Raw genomic sequence first — 24205 nt, 5'->3', positions numbered from 1 at the left:
ATGACCTTGAATTGGTACAGGCCAAACGGGGTGACGAACGCTGATTTGGGGATGGCATCCTCGGCTAGTGGGATCTGCCAGTACCCCTTACACAGATCTATGGTGGTGAGATAGTGGCCTCGAGCCATTTTATCCAGGAGCTCATCTATCCGGGGCATAGGGTAGGCGTCAGAGACGGTTTTATCATTAAGTTTTCGGTAGTCTACGCAGAAGCGGGTCGTGCCGTCCCGCTTCGGCACTAGAACTACCGGCGAGGCCCAGGGGCTGTCCGAGTGCTCAATCACTCCTAACTGTAGCATCTCGTCAATCTCCTTCCGCATATGTTCTCTCACTGATTCTGGTATGCGGTAAGGAGGTTGACGCATGGGGAGGTGACCTGGGGTTTCTACCCTATGGGTGGCCAGTCGGGTATATCCAGGCACGTTGGAGAACGTGTCTCTCTTTTCCTGCAGTAGCTCTTCTATTTGAGCTCGTTCCCGAGGACTTAACCGCTCACCCAATTGTACCTCTCCCAGACCTTCGTTCCGGTTCTTCATTCCTAGGAGGTCGGGAAGAGGTAAACTGTCTGCGTCGTCCGCGGCAGGGGCGCAAATAGCATTCACCTCCTCTGCGCGTTCATGGTACGGCTTCAACATATTTACATGGGCCGATCACATAGGTGGTGTCACAGATTTGTTCCACTACCTTGTATGGGCCCTGCCAGGAGGCCTGCAGTTTATCATTTTTGACCGGTTTTAAGATTAGCACCTTCTGCCCAGTCTGAAAACTGCGGTCCCTGGCGCCCCTATCATACCAACGGCGCTGACGGGTTTGAGCCGCCTGAAGGTTGGAGCGGACCGTCCGAGTCAGGGCCTCCAGGCGCTCCCTAAACTCCAGCACATATGGTACGATAGGAGTACCGTCACTAGTGACTTCCCCCTCCCAATGCTCTCGGATTAAGTCTAGGGGACCCCGTACCCTCCTTCCGAATAATAATTCAAAGGGAGAGAACCCCGTGGACTCCTGAGGTACCTCCCGGTAGGCGAAAAGCAAATGGGGTAGAAACCACTCCCAGTTCTTCTGGGTATCCATGAACGTGCGGAGCATCTGTTTCAGTGTTCCATTAAACCGTTCACAGAGCCCATTAGACTGGGGGTGATAAGTGGAATTTACAATGGGTTTCACCCCACATGCTCTCCACAACTGGTGGGTAATCTCGGCCGTAAACTGGGTGCCCCGGTCCGAAATAATCTCCCGGGGAAATCCCATGCAGGAGAAGATTCTGATGAGGGCATCCGCCACGGTCTCGGCATGAATATTAGCCAGAGCCACTGCCTCCGGATATTGGGTGGCATAATCCACGACCGTGAGTATATACCTCTTCCCCGAGGGGCTAGGCTTGGCTAGGGGGCCAATGAGGTCCACCGCCACTCGACTAAAAGGCTCCTCTATTATGGGGAGGGAGTGTAGCTTCGCCTTATATCGGTCTCCTCTTTTCCCTACTCGTTGGCAGGTGTCACACGTCTGGCAATACTGCCTAATATTTTTGGTGATCCCTGGCCAAAAGAAATTCTTAGTTAGGCGGTGCTTCGTCCGACTAACTCCTAGGTGGCCTGACAGCGGAATATTGTGGGCAACCCGTAGCAGTTCTCGTCTATACCTCTGAGGTACTATTAACTGCTGAACGGACAGGGGAATAGATCCAGCCACTATCTTCTCTGCATACCTGTACAGTAACCCCTTGTCCCAACCGTACCTCTCTCCTTCCAACCCTGCCTGATTCTGGTCTACCTTATCCCTATATACTTGCAACGAGGGGTCAGTGGCCACTTCGCTACCAAACTCTAGTGGAGGGGCCCAAGAGACATTAGGGGGGTGATTGCTTACCTGAGCCTCAGAGTGATCAGCCAGTGCGTTGGTGCGGGCCTGTTGTCGGGTAACCACGGGCAGTGCTGCTTGTGGGGAGGTTCGGGGTGCAAACGCTGAAGTCAGCTCCCCTAAGTCGTTGCCCAAAATAACGTCTGCGGGCAAATTTTGCATAAGGCCCACTTCTACGTTCCCCGACCCTGCTCCCCAATCCAAGTGTACTTTGGCCGTGGGAATCTTGTAAATGGCTCCCCCGGCCACCCGGACAGCTACACAGTCTCCGGTGAGTTGATTGGTGGCAAGCGACGGGATTCAAACCGCAAAGCAAGTCGTAGGACATGTGATGTATATGAACAGACGGTGAATGGGGACAGACTATACCAGACTAAAGAGAACTGCATTGAAGGAATTACTGGAGGCGAGAGAAATTATTGCCAGCAATAAAACCAAAGCAAGGCTGATTGCAGAGCTCATGGAGGGAGACCGGGTAGCAGGTACGGCCGTACCCATGGCGAACAACGAAACTGAATTCCAAAAAGAGATGCGTATCCGGTTTGCTTTTTTTTCCGCTACCCCATTCGGAGGAGCTCCTGACACGGACATCAGCAGACGTACAGGAGTACTTGATGGTGACCCGACAAACCACCCTGAGACCCGGAGAGGGGCTACCAGTACACTCCAGTGCTGGTACAGGGAAAGCTAAGATTCCCTACCACGCAATCATACCGACACGGAGGATATCGATGGGTACCTACAGGACTTTGAGCGATTATGCCAACTGCATAATATTAGTACCGCTGACCAAGTTCCCCTACTGGCTGGTAAGTTATCCGGGCGGGCCACTGAAGCCTACCGCACCATACCAGATGAGGACAGCAGGGACTACCAGAAGGTAAAACAGGCTATCCTGACTAGGTATGCTATTACCCCAGAGGCATACCGACAGCGGTTCCGAGACCTGAAGAAGCTGGAGAAAGATACCCACACTGAGTGGGCGCATCGGCTAACCAGGGCCGCTAAAGGCTGGTTGCAGGCAGCCCAAGTCACCCAGTTGGAAGACCTTTTACAACTCCTGTTGATGGAGCAATTCTTGAGAAAGCGTTTAGTTGGATCCGGGGCAGCAAGGATAGGGGCATTTACAAGAGCGTTTTTCAGTTCTTGGAATGCTTGTTCACACTCTGGGCTCCAGGTAACAATCTTAGGAAGGTTTTTACGGGTAAGGTCGGTGAGGGGTTTGGCTAGGGTACTATAATTAGGTACAAACTTCCTATAATAGCCTGCGGTACCTAGAAAGGCTAGCACTTGGGTCTTGGTACGGGGAGTGGGCCACTTGGCTACGGCCTCTACCTTGGCCGGTTCGGGCTTCTGCTGCCCGCTACCTACTCTGTGCCCTAGGTACTGGACCTCCGCCATCCCAATATGACATTTGCTAGGCTTAAGGGTTAATCCTGCCTCCCTAATGCGATCTAGGATCGCCCCTATATGGTTCAAATGCTCGTCCCAGGAGCTGCTAAATATAGCTATGTCATCTAAATAGGCGCATGCGTACTCTTGGGACCCATCCAGTAGCCGATCTACCATTCGCTGGAAAGTAGCCGGAGCATTCTTCATCCCGAATGGCATGACCTTGAATTGGTACAGGCCAAATGGGGTGACGAACACTGATTTGGGGATGGCATCCTCGGCTAGTGGGATCTGCCAGTACCCCTTACACAGATCTATGGTGGTAAGGTACTGGCCTCGAGCCATTTTATCCAGGAGCTCATCTATCCGGGGCATAGGGTAGGCGTCAGAGACGGTTTTATCATTAAGTTTCCGGTAGTCTACGCAGAAGCGGGTCGTGCCGTCCCGCTTCGGCACTAGAACTACCGGCGAGGCCCAGGGGCTGTCCGAGTGCTCAATCACTCCTAACTGTAGCATCTCGTCAATCTCCTTCCGCATATGTTCTCTCACCGATTCTGGTATGCGGTAAGGAGGTTGACGCATGGGGAGGTGACCTGGGGTTTCTACCCTATGGGTGGCCAGTCGGGTATATCCAGGCACGTTGGAGAACGTGTCTCTCTTTTCCTGCAGTAGCTCTGCTATTTGAACTCGTTCCAGAGGATTTAACCGCTCACCCAATTGTACCTCTCCCAGACCTTCGTTCCGGTTCTTCATTCCTAGGAGGTCGGGAAGAGGTAAACTGTCTGCGTCGTCCGCGGCAGGGGCGCAAATAGCATTCACCTCCTCTGCGCGTTCATGGTACGGCTTCAACATATTTACATGAAGCATGCGTCTACCGCCTGCTCCAGTACATGGGCCGATCACATAGGTGGTGTCACAGATTTGTTCCACTACCTTCTATGGGCCCTGCCAGGAAGCCTGCAGTTTATCATTTTTGACTGGTTTTAAGATTAGCACCTTCTGTCCAGTCTGAAAACTGTGGTCCCTGGTGCCCCTATCATACCAACGGCGCTGACGGGTTTGAGCCGCCTGAAGGTTGGAGCGGACGGTCCGAGTCAGGGCCTCCAGGCGCTCCCTAAACTCCAGCACGTATGGTACTATAGGAGTACCATCACTAGTGACTTCCCCCTCCCAATGCTCTCGGATTAAGTCTAGGGGACCCCGTACCCTCCTTCCGAATAATAATTCAAAGGGAGAGAACCCCGTGGACTCCTGAGGTACCTCCCGGTAGGCGAAAAGCAAATGGGGTAGAAACCGCTCCCAGTTCTTCTGGGTATCCATGAACGTGCGGAGCATCTGTTTCAGTGTTCCATTAAACCGTTCACAGAGCCCATTAGACTGGGGGTGATAAGCGGAATTTACAATGGGTTTCACCCCACATGCTCTCCACAACTGGTGGGTATTCTCTTGTCCCAACCGTACCTCTCTCCTTCCAACCCCGCCTGATTCTGGTCTACCTTATCCCTATATACTTGCAACGAGCGGTCAGTGGCCACTTCGCTACCAAACTCTAGTGGAGGGGCCCAAGAGACATTAGGGGGGTGATTGCTTACCTGAGCCTCAGAGTGATCAGCCAGTGCGTTGGTGCGGGCCTGTTGTCGGGTAACCACGGGCAGTGCTGCTTGTGGGGAGGTTCGGGGTGCAAACGCTGAAGTCAGCTCCCCTAAGTCGTTGCCCAAAATAACATCTGCGGGCAAATTTTGCATAAGGCCCACTTCTACGTTCCCCGACCCTGCTCCCCAATCCAAGTGTACTTTGGCCGTGGGAATCTTGTAAATGGCTCCCCCGGCCACCCGGACAGCTATACAGTCTCCGGTGAGTTGATTGGTGGAAACTAAATGTTGCTGGAGCAAGGTTATGGTGGCCCCAGAGTCACGCAGCCCTTGAACACGTTGGCCCTCTATATAGACCACCTGGCGGTGGCTTTATAGGTTGTCCGAAGCGGCCTGTACTGGGTTTACCTCGTGTAATATGCCCAAGGGTTCCTCGTGGAAGACTGCGGGTTGGGTCTGTAGTCGGGGCTCGTTCTGGTAGCAGTGTACAGCTGCCCGGTTGTTTGACAAGTTGTTCTGGTTGTTCCAGGTGGATCGGTTCTTGTTCCTGGGACAGTCTCTCTGAATGTGCCCTTGTTGGTTACAAAGATGGCAACGGATAGCTGATCGAGTCTGGTATCGGGGAGGGGGTGGGTAGATTTCCCCTCCAGGATGGGGTAGCAGAGGTGTGGGAGCTGCAGTGGGGGTTGGGGTGACCCCAATACTGGAGCGTTGCTGTGTTCGTTGAGCTCTCCGAGCGTCTTGGTATTCGTCGGCCAAGGTCGCTGCAGTATGTACTGTGCACGGTTTTCGATCTCTCAGCCAGTTTTGCAATTCAGTGGACACCCCTTGGAAGAATTGCTCCATCAACAGGAGTTGTAAAAGGTCTTCCAACTGGGTGACTTGGGATGCCTGCAACCAGCCTTTAGCGGCCCTGGTTAGCCGATGCGTCCACTCAGTGTGGGTATCTTTCTCCAGCTTCTTCAGGTCTCGGAACCGCTGTCGGTATGCCTCTGGGGTAATAGCATACCTAGTCAGGATGGCCTGTTTTACCTTCTGGTAGTCCCTGCTGTCCTCATCTGGTATGGTGTGGTAGGCTTCAGCGGCCCGCCCGGATAACTTGCCAGCCAGTAGGGGAACTTGGTCAGCGGTACTAATATTATGCATAATCGCTCAAAGTCCTGTAGATACCCATCGATATCCTCCGTGTCGGTATGATCCTTGAATGCGTGGTAGGGAATCTTAGCTTTCCCTGTACCAGCACTGGAGTGTACTGGTAGCCCCTCTCCGGGTCTCGGGGTGGTTTGTCGGGTCACCATCAAGTACTCCTGTACGTCTGCTGATGTCCGTGTCAGGAGCTCCACTGAATGGGGTAGCGGAAAAAATGCCAACCGGATACGCATCTCTTTTTGGAATTCAGTTTCGTTGTTCGCCATGGGTACGGCCGTACCTGCTACCCGGTCTCCCTCCATGAGCTCTGCAATCAGCCTTGCTTTGGTTTTATTGCTGGCAATAATTCCTCTCGCCTCCAGTAATTCCTTTAATGCAGTTCTCTTTAGTCTGGTATAATCTGTCCCCATTCACCGTCTGTTCATATACATCACATGTCCTACGACTTGCTGTGCAGTTTGAATCCCGTCGCTTGCCACCAATTGTAGCAGAGAGGCAGTAGGATCTGTAATATATATTGGGTAGGCAGACACAAGCAAGTAACTACTCTTGGTAATTGTAGCCGAGAGGCAGTAGGATCTGTAATATCTTTTTGGTAAGCAGAGACAAGCAAATAACTACTTTTGGTAATTGTAGCAGAGAGGTAGTAGGATCTGTAATATCTTTTGGGTAAGCAGAGACAAGCAAGTAACTACTCTTGGTAATTGTAATAATAACCCCTTTCCACCAAGAACTAGACGACACATAGATTGGGAGTCAACAACAACTATTTCTTCAACAGAAAAAAAACAAACAAACACTTTTTGAAAACAGTCTCCCCTACAAGGGGTTTCCCAACTGAAACAGCAGGGAGTTTAAACAGTAAAATACAGTTTAACATACATTTTAACCATTAGCCTAAATAGCAATTCCTGCATAGTTCATAAGTGGCGAGGTTTGCCACAATGAGGCGGTGGGATCTGTAATATATTTTGGTAAGCAGAGACAAGCAAATAACTACTCTTGGTAATTGTAGCAGAGAGGCAGTAGGATCTGTAATATATTTTGGGTAGGCAGAGACAAGCAAATAACTACTCTTGGTAATTGTAGCAGAGAGGCAGTAGGATCTGTAATATCTTTTGGGTAGGCAGAGACAAGCAAGTAACTACTCTTGGTATTTGTAGCAGAGAGGCAGTAGGATCTGTAATATCTTTTTGGTAAGCAGAGACAAGCAAGTAACTACTCTTGGTAATTGTAGCAGAGAGGCAGTAGGATCTGTAATATCTTTTGGGTAGGCAGAGACAAGTAAGTAACTACTCTTGGTAATTGTAGCAGAGAGGTAGTAGGATCTGTAATATCTTTTGGGTAGGCAGAGACAAGCAAGTAACTACTCTTGGTAATTGTAGCAGAGAGGTAGTAGGATCTGTAATATCTTTTTGGTAAGCAGAGACAAGCAAGTAACTACTCTTGGTAATTGTAGCAGAGAGGCAGTAGGATCTGTAATATCTTTTGGGTAGGCAGAGACAAGCAAGTAACTACTCTTGGTAATTGTAGCAGAGAGGTAGTAGGATCTGTAATATCTTTTTGGTAAGCAGAGACAAGCAAGTAACTACTCTTGGTAATTGTAGCAGAGAGGCAGTAGGATCTGTAATATCTTTTGGGTAGGCAGAGACAAGTAAGTAACTACTCTTGGTATTTGTAGCAGAGAGGCAGTAGGATCTGTAATATCTTTTTGGTAAGCAGAGACAAGCAAGTAACTACTCTTGGTAATTGTAGCAGAGAGGCAGTAGGATCTGTAATATCTTTTGGTAAGCAGAGACAAGCAAATAACTACTCTTGGTAATTGTAGCAGAGAGGCAGTAGGATCTGTAATATCTTTTGGTAAGCAGAGACAAGCAAATAACTACTCTTGATAATTGTAGCAGAGAGGCAGTAGGATCTGTAATATATTTTGGGTAGGCAGAGACAAGTAAGTAACTACTCTTGGTAATTGTAGCAGAGAGGCAGTAGGATCTGTAATATTTTTTGGGTAAGCAGAGACAAGCAAGTAACCACTCTTGGTAATTGTAATAATAAGCCCTTTCCACCAAGAACTAGACGACACATAGCTTGGGAGTCAACAACAACTTTTTTTACAACTGAAAAAGAAACAAACACTTTTTAAAAACAGTCTCCCCTACAAGGGGTTTCCCAACTGAAACAGCAGGGAGTTTAAACAGTAACATACAGTTTAACATAAATTGTAACTATTAGCCTAAATAACAATTCCTGCATAGTTCATAAGTGGCGAGGTTTGCCACAGTGACTGTATCAGCACTGAATAGGATATGTGTATTTCCCTCTGTGTGCTGTCAGTAACATTACCCCTGCTCTCCTGGCTCTATCAGTAACACACACACAAGTGACTGTATCAGGACTGAATAGGATATGTGTATTACCCTCTGTGTGCTGTCAGTAACATTACCCCATCTCTCCTGGCTCTATCAGTAACACACACACAAGTGACTGTATCAGCACTGAATAGGATATGTGTATTACCCTCTGTGTGCTGTCAGTAACATTACCCCTGCTCTCCTGGCTCTATCAGTAACACACACACAAGTGACTGAATGGTATATGAGTATTACCCTCTGTGTGCTCTCAGTAACATTACCCCTGCTGTCCTGGCTCTATCAGTAACACACACACAAGTGACTGAATGGGATATGAGTATTACCCTCTGTGTGCTCTCAGTAACATTAGCCCTGCTGTCCTGGCTCTATCAGTAACACACACACAAGTGACTGAATGTGATATGAGTATTACTCTCTGTGTGCTCTCAGTAACATTACGCATGCTCTCCTGGCTCTATCAGTAACACACACACAAGTGACTGAATGGGATATGAGTATTGCCCTCTGTGTGCTGTCAGTAACATTTCCCCTGCTGTCCTGGCTCTATCAGTAACACACACACAAGTGACTGTATCAGCACTGAATGGGATATGAGTATTACCCTCTGTGTGCTGTCAGTAACATTACCGGTACTGCTGTCCTGGCTCTATCAGTAACACACACACAAGTGATTGAATGGGATATGAGTATTACTCTCTGTAACATTACCCCTGCTGTCCTGGCTCTATCAGTAACACACACACAAGTGACTGAATGGGATATGAGTATTACTCTCTGTGTGCTCTCAGTAACATTACCCATGCTCTCCTGGCTCTCTTTCAGCACTGAACAGGATGTGTGTGTTTCAGGTCCCTATAAAGTGTGATGATGTTGCCGTCTATTTCACTATGGAGGAGTGGGATTATATAGAGGGACACAAGGACGTTTACAAGGACCTGATGATGGTGTCTCCGCGGCACCAGAGGACTTTGGGGATTCCAGCTCACGGGAGCTCAGGTATTACGATTAAGTGTGCTATTCTTCTCACGTTAGTTTATGTATAGTATATGTAATAAACTTGAGTGGTTATTTTATTCATTGTCATATGCAAGTAAATGTCATTTTAGAAACTGCACCAGTACACTCTGATGACCTGGACGCTGCTTCAGTTGGTGGCCAACAAGGGGAAGAACGAGAAGAAAACAATATTCAGCACCTGGAGGATCATTCAGACCCTGGTTCAGGTGAGTGACATACGTAGAGGAGACTGAGGTTGCTGCTTATAAATGTTGTATTGACATGTTGCTTAATGTTAAGAGACATTAAAGCCATTGTGTGCAGTTTTTCTTCCATCTTAAGACACCAAACTCATGGCTGCGTTTTCCTTATCTTCTACTCTACAAATGTGTTCTCCCTTTTCATGTATCACTTTTTCATTGGCTGTGAGCTACTAGAGGGGTTCAGGCCATGCATTCTGTTTCTGTATAACACACAAATGCTTTCTCCTAACTGTTCCTATTTTAGCTAGGGGAAAAGTGTGATCACTTACACCATGTGGTTTTTCTTATGGCTCTTCTATTAAAGACACAAATAGGAGATAAGAAAAATGTTACACCCAGTGGTATGCGTTGGTTTATAACTAGTACCTAGTGCTCTGGGTCAGTACCTTCATGTGTAAGGCTTTTATCTATCAGACTGTGTATTACAGGTGAGTAAGATGTTACACCCAGTGGTCTGCGTTGGGTTATACCTAGTACCTAGTGCTCTGGGTCAGTACCTTCATGTGTAAGGCTTTTATCTATCAGACTGTGTGTATTACAGGTGAGTAAGATGTTACACCCAGTGGTCTGCGTTGGGTTATACCTAGTACATAGTGCTCTGGGTCAGTACCTTCATGTGTAAGGCTTTTATCTATCAGATTGTGTGTATTACAGGTGAGTAAGATGTTACACCCAGTGGTCTGCGTTGGGATATACCTAGTACCTAGTGCTCTGGGTCAGTACCTTCATGTGTAAGGCTTTATCTATCAGACTGTGTGTATTACAGGTGAGTAAGATGTTACACCCAGTGGTCTGCGTTGGGTTATAACTAGTACCTAGTGCTCTGGGTCAGTACCTTCATGTGTAAGGCTTTTATCTATCAGACTGTGTGTATTACAGGTGAGTAAGATGTTACACCCAGTGGTCTGCGTTGGGTTGCACCTAGTGCTCTGGGTCAGTACCTTCATGTGTAAGGCTTTTATCTATCAGACTGTGTGTATTACAGGTGAGTAAGATGTTACACCCAGTGGTCTGCGTTGGGTTATAACTAGTACCTAGTGCTCTGGGTCAGTACCTTCATGTGTAAGGCTTTTATCTATCAGACTGTGTGTATTACAGGTGAGTAAGATGTTACACCCAGTGGTCTGCGTTGGGTTGCACCTAGTGCTCTGGGTCAGTACCTTCATGTGTAAGGCTTTTATCTATCAGATTGTGTATTACAGGTGAGTAAGATGTTACACCCATTGGTCTGCGTTGGGATATACCTAGTACCTAGTGCTCTGGGTCAGTACCTTCATGTGTAAGGCTTTTATCTATCAGACTGTGTGTATTACAGGTGAGTAAGATGTTACACCCAGTGGTCTGTGTTGGGTTATACCTAGTACCTAGTGCTCTGGGTCAGTACCTTCATGTGTAAGGCTTTTATCTATCAGACTGTGTGTATTACAGGTGAGTAAGATGTTACACCCAGTGGTCTGCGTTGGGTTATACCTAGTACCTAGTGCTCTGGGTCAGTACCTTCATGAGTAAGGCTTTTATCTATCAAACTGTGTGTATTACAGGTGAGTAAGATGTTACACCCAGTGGTCTGCGTTGGGATATACCTAGTACCTAGTGCTCTGGGTCAGTACCTTCATGTGTAAGGCTTTATCTATCAGACTGTGTGTATTACAGGTGAGTAAGATGTTACACCCAGTGGTCTGCGTTGGGTTATAACTAGTACCTAGTGCTCTGGGTCAGTACCTTCATGTGTAAGGCTTTTATCTATCAGACTGTGTGTATTACAGGTGAGTAAGATGTTACACCCAGTGGTCTGCGTTGGGTTATACCTAGTACCTAGTGCTCTGGGTCAGTACCTTCATGTGTAAGACTTTTATCTATCAGACTGTGTGTATTACAGGTGAGTAAGATGTTACACCCAGTGGTCTGCGTTGGGTTATACCTAGTACCTAGTGCTCTGGGTCAGTACCTTCATGTGTAAGACTTTTATCTATCAGACTGTGTGTATTACAGGTGAGTAAGATGTTACACCCAGTGGTCTGCGTTGGTTTATAACTAGTACCTAGTGCTCTGGGTCAGTACCTTCATGTGTAAGGCTTTTATCTATCAGATTGTGTGTATTACAGGTGAGTAAGATGTTACACCCAGTGGTCTGCGTTGGGTTATACCTAGTACCTAGTGCTCTGGGTCAGTACCTTCATGTGTAAGGCTTTTATCTATCAGACTGTGTGTATTACAGGTGAGTAAGATGTTACACCCAGTGGTCTGCGTTGGGTTATACCTAGTACATAGTGCTCTGGGTCAGTACCTTCATGTGTAAGGCTTTTATCTATCAGATTGTGTGTATTACAGGTGAGTAAGATGTTACACCCAGTGGTCTGCGTTGGGTTGCACCTAGTGCTCTGGGTCAGTACCTTCATGTGTAAGGCTTTTATCTATCAGACTGTGTGTATTACAGGTGAGTAAGATGTTACACCCAGTGGTCTGCGTTGGGTTATAACTAGTACCTAGTGCTCTGGGTCAGTACCTTCATGTGTAAGGCTTTTATCTATCAGACTGTGTGTATTACAGGTGAGTAAGATGTTACACCCAGTGGTCTGCGTTGGGTTGCACCTAGTGCTCTGGGTCAGTACCTTCATGTGTAAGGCTTTTATCTATCAGATTGTGTATTACAGGTGAGTAAGATGTTACACCCATTGGTCTGCGTTGGGATATACCTAGTACCTAGTGCTCTGGGTCAGTACCTTCATGTGTAAGGCTTTTATCTATCAGACTGTGTGTATTACAGGTGAGTAAGATGTTACACCCAGTGGTCTGTGTTGGGTTATACCTAGTACCTAGTGCTCTGGGTCAGTACCTTCATGTGTAAGGCTTTTATCTATCAGACTGTGTGTATTACAGGTGAGTAAGATGTTACACCCAGTGGTCTGCGTTGGGATATACCTAGTACCTAGTGCTCTGGGTCAGTACCTTCATGTGTAAGGCTTTATCTATCAGACTGTGTGTATTACAGGTGAGTAAGATGTTACACCCAGTGGTCTGCGTTGGGTTATAACTAGTACCTAGTGCTCTGGGTCAGTACCTTCATGTGTAAGGCTTTTATCTATCAGACTGTGTGTATTACAGGTGAGTAAGATGTTACACCCAGTGGTCTGCGTTGGGTTATACCTAGTACATAGTGCTCTGGGTCAGTACCTTCATGTGTAAGGCTTTTATCTATCAGACTGTGTGTATTACAGGTGAGTAAGATGTTACACCCAGTGGTCTGCGTTGGGTTATACCTAGTACCTAGTGCTCTGGGTCAGTACCTTCATGTGTAAGACTTTTATCTATCAGACTGTGTGTATTACAGGTGAGTAAGATGTTACACCCAGTGGTCTGCGTTGGTTTATAACTAGTACCTAGTGCTCTGGGTCAGTACCTTCATGTGTAAGGCTTTTATCTATCAGATTGTGTGTATTACAGGTGAGTAAGATGTTACACCCAGTGGTCTGCGTTGGGTTATACCTAGTACCTAGTGCTCTGGGTCAGTACCTTCATGTGTAAGGCTTTTATCTATCAGACTGTGTGTATTACAGGTGAGTAAGATGTTACACCCAGTGGTCTGCGTTGGGTTATACCTAGTACATAGTGCTCTGGGTCAGTACCTTCATGTGTAAGGCTTTTATCTATCAGATTGTGTGTATTACAGGTGAGTAAGATGTTACACCCAGTGGTCTGCGTTGGGATATACCTAGTACCTAGTGCTCTGGGTCAGTACCTTCATGTGTAAGGCTTTATCTATCAGACTGTGTGTATTACAGGTGAGTAAGATGTTACACCCAGTGGTCTGCGTTGGGTTATAACTAGTACCTAGTGCTCTGGGTCAGTACCTTCATGTGTAAGGCTTTTATCTATCAGACTGTGTGTATTACAGGTGAGTAAGATGTTACACCCAGTGGTCTGCGTTGGGTTGCACCTAGTGCTCTGGGTCAGTACCTTCATGTGTAAGGCTTTTATCTATCAGACTGTGTGTATTACAGGTGAGTAAGATGTTACACCCAGTGGTCTGCGTTGGGTTATAACTAGTACCTAGTGCTCTGGGTCAGTACCTTCATGTGTAAGGCTTTTATCTATCAGACTGTGTGTATTACAGGTGAGTAAGATGTTACACCCAGTGGTCTGCGTTGGGTTGCACCTAGTGCTCTGGGTCAGTACCTTCATGTGTAAGGCTTTTATCTATCAGATTGTGTATTACAGGTGAGTAAGATGTTACACCCATTGGTCTGCGTTGGGATATACCTAGTACCTAGTGCTCTGGGTCAGTACCTTCATGTGTAAGGCTTTTATCTATCAGACTGTGTGTATTACAGGTGAGTAAGATGTTACACCCAGTGGTCTGTGTTGGGTTATACCTAGTACCTAGTGCTCTGGGTCAGTACCTTCATGTGTAAGGCTTTTATCTATCAGACTGTGTGTATTACAGGTGAGTAAGATGTTACACCCAGTGGTCTGCGTTGGGTTATACCTAGTACCTAGTGCTCTGGGTCAGTACCTTCATGAGTAAGGCTTTTATCTATCAGACTGTGTGTATTACAGGTGAGTAAGATGTTACACCCAGTGGTCTGCGTTGGGATATACCTAGTACCTAGTGCTCTGGGTCAGTACCTTCATGTGTAAGGCTTTATCTATCAGACTGTGTGTATTACAGGTGAGTAAGATGTTACACCCAGTGGTCTGCGTTGGGTTATAACTAGTACCTAGTGCTCTGGGTCAGTACCTTCATGTGTAAGGCTTTTATCTATCAGACTGTGTGTATTACAGGTGAGTAAGATGTTACACCCAGTGGTCTGCGTTGGGTTATACCTAGTGCTCTGGGTCAGTACCTTCATGTGTAAGACTTTTATCTATCAGACTGTGTGTATTACAGGTGAGTAAGATGTTACACCCAGTGGTCTGCGTTGGGTTATACCTAGTACCTAGTGCTCTGGGTCAGTACCTTCATGTGTAAGACTTTTATCTATCAGACTGTGTGTATTACAGGTGAGTAAGATGTTACACCCAGTGGTCTGCGTTGGTTTATAACTAGTACCTAGGGCTCTGGGTCAGTACCTTCATGTGTAAGACTTTTATCTATCAGACTGTGTATTACAGGTGAATAAGATGTTACACCCATTGGTCTGCATTGGGTTATACCTAGTACCTAGTGCTCTGGTCAGTACCTTCATGTGTAAGGCTTTTATCTATCAGACTGTGTGTATTACAGGTGAGTAAGATGTTACACCCAGTGGTCTGCGTTGGGTTATAACTAGTACCTAGTGCTCTGGGTCAGTACCTTCATGTGTAAGGCTTTTATCTATCAGACTGTGTGTATTACAGGTGAGTAAGATGTTACACCCAGTGGTCTGTGTTGGGTTATACCTAGTACCTAGTGCTCTGGGTCACCACCTTCATGAGTAAGACTTTTATCTATCAGACTGTGTGTATTACAGGTGAGTAAGATGTTACACCCAGTGGTCTGCGTTGGGTTATACCTAGTACCTAGTGCTCTGGGTCAGTACCTTCATGTGTAAGGCTTTTATCTATCAGACTGTGTATTACAGGTGAGTAAGATGTTACACCCAGTGGTCTGCATTGGGTTATACCTAGTACCTAGTGCTCTGGGTCAGTACCTTCATGTGTAAGGCTTTTATCTATCAGATTGTGTGTATTACAGGTGAGTAAGCTGTTACACCCAGTGGTCTGCGTTGGTTTATAACTAGTACCTAGTGCTCTGGGTCAGTACCTTCATGTGTAAGGCTTTTATCTATCAGACTGTGTGTATTACAGGTGAGTAAGATGTTACACCCAGTGGTCTGCGTTGGTTTATAACTAGTACCTAGTGCTCTGGGTCAGTACCTTCATGTGTAAGGCTTTATCTATCAGACTGTGTGTATTACAGGTGAGTAAGATGTTACACCCAGTGGTCTGCGTTGGTTTATAACTAGTACCTAGTGCTCTGGGTCAGTACCTTCATGTGTAAGGCTTTTATCTATCAGACTGTGTGTATTACAGGTGAGTAAGATGTTATACCCAGTGGTCTGCGTTGGTTTATAACTAGTGCCTAGTGCTCTGGGTCAGTACCTTCATGTGTAAGGCTTTTTATCTATCAGACTGTCTGTATTACAGGTGAGTAAGCTGTTACACCCAGTGGTCTGCGTTGGGTTATAACTAGTACCTAGTGCTCTGGGTCAGTACCTTCATGTGTAAGGCTTTTATCTATCAGACTGTGTGTATTACAGGTGAGTAAGATGTTACACCCAGTGGTCTGCGTTGGGTTATACCTAGTACCTAGTGCTCTGGGTCAGTACCTTCATGTGTAAGGCTTTTATCTATCAGACTGTGTGTATTACAGGTGAGTAAGATGTTACACCCAGTGGTCTGCGTTGGTTTATAACTAGTACCTAGTGCTCTGGGTCAGTACCTTCATGTGTAAGGCTTTATCTATCAGACTGTGTGTATTACAGGTGAGTAAGATGTTACACCCAGTGGTCTGCGTTGGGTTATAACTAGTACCTAGTGCTCTGGGTCAGTACCTTCATGTGTAAGGCTTTAATCTATCAGACTGTGTGTATTACAGGTGAGTAAGATGTTACACCCAGTGGTCTGCGTTGGGTTACACCTAGTACCTACTGCTCTGGGTCAGTACCTTCATGTGTAAGGCTTTTATCTATCAGACTGTGTGTATTACAGGTGAGTAAGCTGTTACACCCAGTGGTCTGCGTTGGGTTATAACTAGTACCTAGTGCTCTGGGTCAGTACCTTCATGTGTAAGGCTTTTATCTATCAGACTGTGTGTATTACAGGTGAGTAAGATGTTACACCCAGTGGTCTGCGTTGGGTTACACCTAGTACCTACTGCTCTGGGTCAGTACCTTCATGTGTAAGGCTTTTATCTATCAGACTGTGTATTACAGGCGAGTAAGATGGTACACCCAGTGGTCTGCGTTGGGTTATAACTAGTACCTAGTGCTCTGGGTCAGTACCTTCATGTGTAAGGCTTTTATCTATCAGACTGTGTGTATTACAGGTGAGTAAGATGTTACACCCAGTGGTCTGCGTTGGGTTGTACCTAGTACCTAGTGCTCTGGGTCAGTACCTTCATGTTTAAGGCTTTTATCTATCAGATTGTATATTACAGGTGAGTAAGATGTTACACCCAGTGGTCTGCATTGGGTTATACCTAGTACCTAGGGCTCTGGGTCAGTACCTTCATGTGTAAGGCTTTTATCTATCAGACTGTGTGTATTACAGGTGAGTAAGATGTTACACCCAGTGGTCTGCATTGGGTTATACCTAGTACCTAGTGCTCTGGTCAGTACCTTCATGTGTAAGGCTTTTATCTATCAGACTGTGTGTATTACAGGTGAGTAAGATGTTACACCCAGTGGTCTGCGTTGGGTTATACCTAGTACCTAGTGCTCTGGGTCAGTACCTTCATGTGTAAGGCTTTTATCTATCAGACTGTGTGTATTACAGGTGAGTAAGATGGTACACCCAGTGGTCTCTATTGGGTTATACCTAGTACCTAGTGCTCTGGGTCAGTACCTTCATGTGTAAGGCTTTTATCTATCAGATTGTGTGTATTACAGGTGAGTAAGATGTTACACCCAGTGGTCTGCGTTGGGTTATACCTAGTACCTAGTGCTTTGGGTCAGTACCTTCATGTGTAAGGCTTTATCTATAAGATTGTGTATTACAGGTGATTAAGATGTTACACCCAGTGGTCTGCGTTGGGATATACCTAGTACCTAGTGCTCTGGGTCAGTACCTTCATGTGTAAGGCTTTTATCTATCAGACCGTGTTTATTACAGGTGAGTAAGATGTTACACCCAGTGGTCTGCGTTGGGTTATAACTAGTACCTAGTGCTCTGGGTCAGTACCTTCATGTGTAAGGGTTTTATCTATCAGATTGTGTATTACAGGTGAGTAAGATGTTACACCCAGTGGTCTGCGTTCGGTTATACCTAGTACCTAGTGCTCTGGGTCAGTACCTTCATGTGTAAGGCTTTTATCTATCAGACTGTGTGTATTACAGGTGAGTAAGATGTTACACCCAGTGGTCTGCGTTGGGTTATACCTAGTACCTAGTGCTCTGGGTCAGTACCTTCATGTGTAAGGCTTTTATCTATCAGACTGTGTGTATTACAGGTGAGTAAGATGTTACACCCAGTGGTCTGCGTTGGGTTATAACTAGTACCTAGTGCTCTGGGTCAGTACCTTCATGTGTAAGGCTTTTATCTATCAGATTGTGTATTACAGGTGAGTAAGATGGTACACCCAGTGGTCTGCGTTGGGTTATACCTAGTACCTAGTGCTCTGGGTCAGTACCTTCATGTGTAAGGCTTTTATCTATCAGACTGTGTGTATTACAGGTGAGTAAGATGTTACACCCAGTGGTCTGCGTTGGGTTATACCTAGTACCTAGTGCTCTGGTCAGTACCTTCATGTGTAAGGCTTTTATCTATCAGACTGTGTGTATTACAGGTGAGTAAGATGTTACACCCAGTGGTCTGCGTTGGGTTGCACCTAGTGCTCTGGGTCAGTACCTTCATGTGTAAGGCTTTTATCTATCAGACTGTGTGTATTACAGGTGAGTAAGATGTTACACCCATTGCTCTGCATTGGGTTATACCTAGTACCTAGTGCTCTGGTCAGTACCTTCATGTGTAAGGCTTTTATCTATCAGACTGTGTATTACAGGTGAGTAAGATGTTACACCCAGTGGTCTGCGTTGGGTTATACCTAGTACCTAGTGCTCTGGGTCACCACCTTCATGAGTAAGGCTCTTATCTATCAGACTGTGTGTATTACAGGTGAGTAAGATGTTACACCCAGTGGTCTGCGTTGGGTTATACCTAGTACCTAGTGCTCTGGGTCAGTACCTTCATGTGTAAGTCTTTTATCTATCAGACTGTGTGTATTACAGGTAAGTAAGATGTTACACCCAGTGGTCTGCGTTGGTTTATAACTAGTACCTAGTGCTCTGGGTCAGTACCTTCATGTGTAAGGCTTTTATCTATCAGACTGTGTATTACAGGTGAGTAAGATGTTACACCCAGTGGTCTGCATTGGGTTATACCTAGTACCTAGTGCTCTGGGTCAGTACCTTCATGTGTAAGGCTTTTATCTATCAGACTGTGTGTATTACAGGTGAGTAAGATGTTACACCCAGTGGTCTGCGTTGGGTTATACCTAGTACCTAGTGCTCTGGGTCAGTTCCTTCATGTGTAAGGCTTTTATCTATCAGACTGTGTGTATTACAGGTGAGTAAGATGTTACACCCAGTGGTCTGCGTTGGGTTATACCTAGTACCTAGTGCTCTGGGTCAGTACCTTCATGTGTAAGGCTTTTATCTATCAGACTGTGTGTATTACAGGTGAGTAAGATGTTACACCCAGTGGTCTGCGTTGGTTTATAACTAGTACCTAGTGCTCTGGGTCAGTACCTTCATGTGTAAGGCTTTTATCTATCAGACTGTGTGTATTACAGGTGAGTAAGATGTTACATCCAGTGGTCTGCGTTGGTTTATAACTAGTGCCTAGTGCTCTGGGTCAGTACCTTCATGTGTAAGGCTTTTATCTATCAGACTGTGTGTATTACAGGTGAGTAAGATGTTACACCCAGTGGTCTGCGTTGGGTTGTACCTAGTACCTAGTGCTCTGGGTCAGTACCTTCATGTGTAAGGCTTTTATCTATCAGATTGTATATTACAGGTGAGTAAGATGTTACACCCAGTGGTCTGCATTGGGTTATACCTAGTACCTAGGGCTCTGGGTCAGTACCTTCATGTGTAAGGCTTTTATCTATCAGACTGTGTGTATTACAGGTGAGTAAGATGTTACACCCAGTGGTCTGCGTTGGGTTATACCTAGTACCTAGTGCTCTGGGTCAGTACCTTCATGTGTAAGGCTTTTATCTATCAGATTGTGTGTATTACAGGTGAGTAAGATGTTACACCCAGTGGTCTGCGTAGGGTTATACCTAGTACCTAGTGCTTTGGGTCAGTACCTTCATGTGTAAGGCTTTATCTATAAGATTGTGTATTACAGGTGAGTAAGATGTTACACCCAGTGGTCTGCGTTGGGATATACCTAGTACCTAGTGCTCTGGGTCAGTACCTTTATGTGTAAGGCTTTTATCTATCAGATTATGTATTACAGGTGAGTAAGATGTTACACCCAGTGGTCTGCGTTGGGTTATACCTAGTACCTAGTGCTCTGGGTCAGTACCTTCATGTGTAAGGCTTTTATCTATCAGACTGTGTGTATTACAGGTGAGTAAGATGTTACACCCAGTGGTCTGCGTTGGGATATACCTAGTACCTAGGGCTCTGGGTCAGTACCTTCATGTGTAAAGCTTTTATCTATCAGACTGTGTGTATTACAGGTGAGTAAGATGTTACACCCAGTGGTCTGCGTTGGGTTATACCTAGTACCTAGTGCTCTGGGTCAGTACCTTCATGTGTAAGGCTTTTATCTATCAGACTGTGTGTATTACAGGTGAGTAAGATGTTACACCCAGTGGTCTGCGTTGGGTTATACCTAGTGCTCTGGGTCAGTACCTTTATGTGTAAGGCTTTTATCTATCAGATTGTGTATTACAGGTGAGTAAGATGTTACACCCAGTGGTCTGCGTTGGGTTATACCTAGTACCTAGTGCTCTGGGTCAGTACCTTCATGTGTAAGGCTTTTATCTATCAGACTGTGTGTATTACAGGTGAGTAAGATCTTACACCCAGTGGTCTGCGTTGGGTTATACCTAGTACCTAGTGCTCTGGGTCAGTACCTTCATGTTTAAGGCTTTTATCTATCAGATTGTGTATTACAGGTGAGTAAGATGTTACACCCAGTGGTCTGCATTGGGTTATACCTAGTACCTAGTGCTCTGGGTCAGTACCTTCATGTGTAAGGCTTTTATCTATCAGACTGTGTGTATTACAGGTGAGTAAGATGTTACACCCAGTGGTCTGCGTTGGGTTATACCTAGTGCTCTGGGTCAGTACCTTCATGTGTAAGGCTTTTATCTATCAGATTGTGTGTATTACAGGTGAGTAAGATGTTACACCCAGTGGTCTGCGTTCGGTTATACCTAGTACCTAGTGCTCTGGGTCAGTACCTTTATGTGTAAGGCTTTTATCTATCAGACTGTGTGTATTACAGGTGAGTAAGATGTTATAGCCAGTGGTCTGCGTTGGGTTGTACCTAGTGCTCTGGTTCAGCACCTTCTTGTGTTAGGCTCTTATCTATCAGATTGTGTGCATTACAGGTGAGTAAGATTTTATGCCCAGTGGTCTGCGTTGGGTTATATCTAGTACCTAGTTATTTGGGTCATCACCTTCTTATACCCAGTGGTCTGTGTTGGATTATACCTTAGTGTTTAGGAAAACCAATTCCTTCTCACTATAAGTTGGTTTAAATTTTAAATGACAAGTAGAACTGTTAAGGTCATTAACAATAGCAATAAGGGTTCCAACGTCGCCCAACCAAACACCAAAGACATCATCGATATAGCGATACCAACAGACACCATACCGAATGAAGTCCAAGTTAGAGAAAACAAATTTTTCCTCAAATATGTTCATTAGCAAATTAGCATAGTTGGTGGTTGTTACGGTTACCCTTAGTCTCGCTGAGAGATGGACCGCTTAGTAGCCTGGATCCCTATTGCTAAAGAGGGGAGAAGCTGCTTTCCATAGTATTCTATATGAGTCTCGCAAATATAGAATAATCTCCCTTAGCTGCAGTACAGCTAGGATACCCTTCTGCCCACAAAAACGAGTCAACGCTGCGATTGAGGGTCAAACAAGAACTCAGGACTGGGATGCCCAGCCTGCTTTTTATTAAGGTTACATGTACACAGGGCACTCCCAGGGGGAGAGGGGGGGAAGCACAAAATCCCCCATCACACATTTAGATAGAGAGCACTGTCCTTTGACAGGCCACAATAGGATTACAGTACTTAAGATAACAAGTTTACAAGTTCATCTTATCAATTAGCAGTCTGGCTCCAGAGGTGAGTAGACAATGGGATGAGGCCAGCAAACGTGTATTTAGGCAATAGTTTCTAAAAGCTGAAAAAAAAGAGTTAACTCTTTATGAAATGATACTTGTTACGGTTTTCTTGGAGCCCTTCTTAGGCGCTGGCTTGCTGGTTCAGGCATTGCTGCTGGGAAATAAGCTCTTCACAACAAAATAACTAATGCTTCTGTAACAGTGGTGACGTTGGAACCCATTGCAGTGCCCTGTATCTGTAAAAAATAATAATCCTCAAACAAGAAGTAATTGTAATAAAGTACAAATTCCAACAGTTGGAAGAGAAAATCAATCTGTACTGGGGTATATTCCTTATAAGTGCTTAAAACAGATTTTACCGCTCCCACCCCACTAACATGGGTAATAGAAGTATATAAGCTTTCCACATCTAAAATCATACTCACCTGTAATATACACAATCTGATAGATAAAAGCCTTACACATGACCCAGAGCAATAGGTACTAGGTATAACCCAACACAGACCACTGGGTGTAACATCTTACTCACCTGTAATACACAATCTAATAGATTAAAGCCTTTCACATGAAGGTTCTGACCCAGAGCACTAGGTACTAGGTATAACCCAACGCAGACCACTGGGTATAAAATCTTACTCACCTGTAATGCACACAATCTAATAGATAAGAGCCTTACACATGAAGGTGCTGAACCAGAGCATTATGTACTAGGTATAACCCAACGCAGACAACCGAGTTTAAAATCTTATTCACCTGTAATACACAATCTGATAGATACAATCCTTACACATGAAGGTGGTGACCCAGAGCACTAGGTATTAGGTATAACCCAACGCAGACCACTGGGTGTAACATCTTACTCACCTGTAATACACACAGTCTGATAGATAAAAGCCTTACACATGAAGGTACTGACCCAGAGCACTAGGTACTATGTATAACCCAACGCAGACCACTGGGTGTAACATCTTACTCACCTGTAATACACAGTCTGATAGATAAAAGCCTTACACATGAAGGTACTGACCCAGAGCACTAGGTACTATGTATAACCCAACGCAGACCACTGGGTGTAACATCTTACTCACCTGTAATACACACAGTCTGATAGATAAAAGCCTTAGACATGAAGGTACTGTCCCAGAGCACTAGGTACTAGGTATAACCCATCGCAGACCACTGGGTGTAACATCTTACTCACCTGTAATACACACAATCTGATAGATAAAAGCCTTACACATGAAGGTGCTGAACCAGAGCATTAGGTACTAGGTATAACTTAACGCAGACCACTGGGTGTAACATCTTACTTACCTGTAATATACAATCTAATAGATAAAACCCTTACACATGAAGGTACTGACCCAGAGCACTAGGTATAACCCAACGCAGACCAATGGGTGTAACATCTTACTCACCTGTTATACACACAGTCTGATAGATAAAAGTCTTACACATGAAGGTGCTGAACCAGAGCACTAGGTACTAGGTATAACCCAACGCAGGCCACTGGGTGTAACATCTTACCTGTAATACACAATCTAATAGATAAGAGCCTTACTCATGAAGGTGTTGACCCAGAGCACTAGGTACTAGGTATAACCCAATGCAGACCACTGGGTGTAACATCTTACTCACCTGTAATACACACAATCTGATAGATAAAAGCCTTACACATGAAGGTACTGACCCAGAGCACTAGGTACTAGGTATAACCCAACGCAGGCCACTGGGTGTAACATCTTACTCACCTGTAATACACAATCTGATAGATAAAAGCCTTACACATGAAGGTACTGACCCAGAGCACTAGGTGCAACCCAACGCAGACCACTGGGTGTAACATCTTACTCACCTGTAATACACACAGTCTGATAGATAAAAGCCTTACACATGAAGGTACTGACCCAGAGCACTAGGTACTAGGTATATCCCAACGCAGACCACTGGGTGTAAATTCTTCCTCAACTGTAATACACAATCTGTCTTAGAAGCACTTCCTGCTTATACTCATTTGCTTATAGCCATTTCCTGCTGATACTCATTGGCTTATTGGCACTTCCTGCTTATACACATTGGCTTATAGACACTTCCTGCTGATACTCATTGGCTTATTGACACTTCCTGCTGTTACTCATTGGCTTATTGACACTTCTTGCTGATCCTCATAGGCTTATAGGCACTCCCTCCTGATACTCATTGACTTATTGGCACTTCCTGCTTATATCCAGGGTCTTATGGGCTCTTCCAGCTAAGATTCATTCATTAACTGACTTGTAAGCACTTCCTCCTGATACTCTTTGTCTTATAAGCACTTACAGCTAATTCTCATTGGCTTATAGACGCTTCCTGCTGATACTCATTGGCTTTTAGGCACTTCCTGCTGATACTCATTGGCTTATAGGTACTTCCTCCTGATATGTATTGTCTTATAAGCACTTGCTGCTGATACTCATTGGCTTATAGGTACTTCCTCCTGATATGTATTGTCTTATAAGCACTTCCTGCTGATACTCATTGGCTTATAGGCACTTACTGCTGATACTCATTGGCTTATAGACACTTGTTACTG

General features: G+C 45.4%; 1 protein-coding gene across 2 annotated transcripts in view; it reads left to right on the top strand.

The window, feature by feature from the left end:
- LOC128656585 (zinc finger protein 34) overlaps positions 1 to 24205 on the top strand; it is a 215391-nt gene that overhangs the window by 84333 nt on the left and 106853 nt on the right. For both annotated transcript variants that reach the window (XM_053710582.1, XM_053710574.1), the window contains exons 4-5: positions 9211 to 9358; positions 9469 to 9585. In XM_053710582.1, the coding sequence (XP_053566557.1) occupies positions 9211 to 9358; positions 9469 to 9585 (265 nt within the window). The remainder of the gene's footprint in view (positions 1 to 9210; positions 9359 to 9468; positions 9586 to 24205) is intronic.

Source organism: Bombina bombina, chromosome 1, assembly GCF_027579735.1.
Source record: "Bombina bombina isolate aBomBom1 chromosome 1, aBomBom1.pri, whole genome shotgun sequence".
Lineage (NCBI taxonomy): Eukaryota > Metazoa > Chordata > Amphibia > Anura > Bombinatoridae > Bombina > Bombina bombina.
The sequence above is the reverse complement of the archived record's forward strand: the minus strand, read 5'-3'. Positions and strand labels throughout refer to the sequence as shown.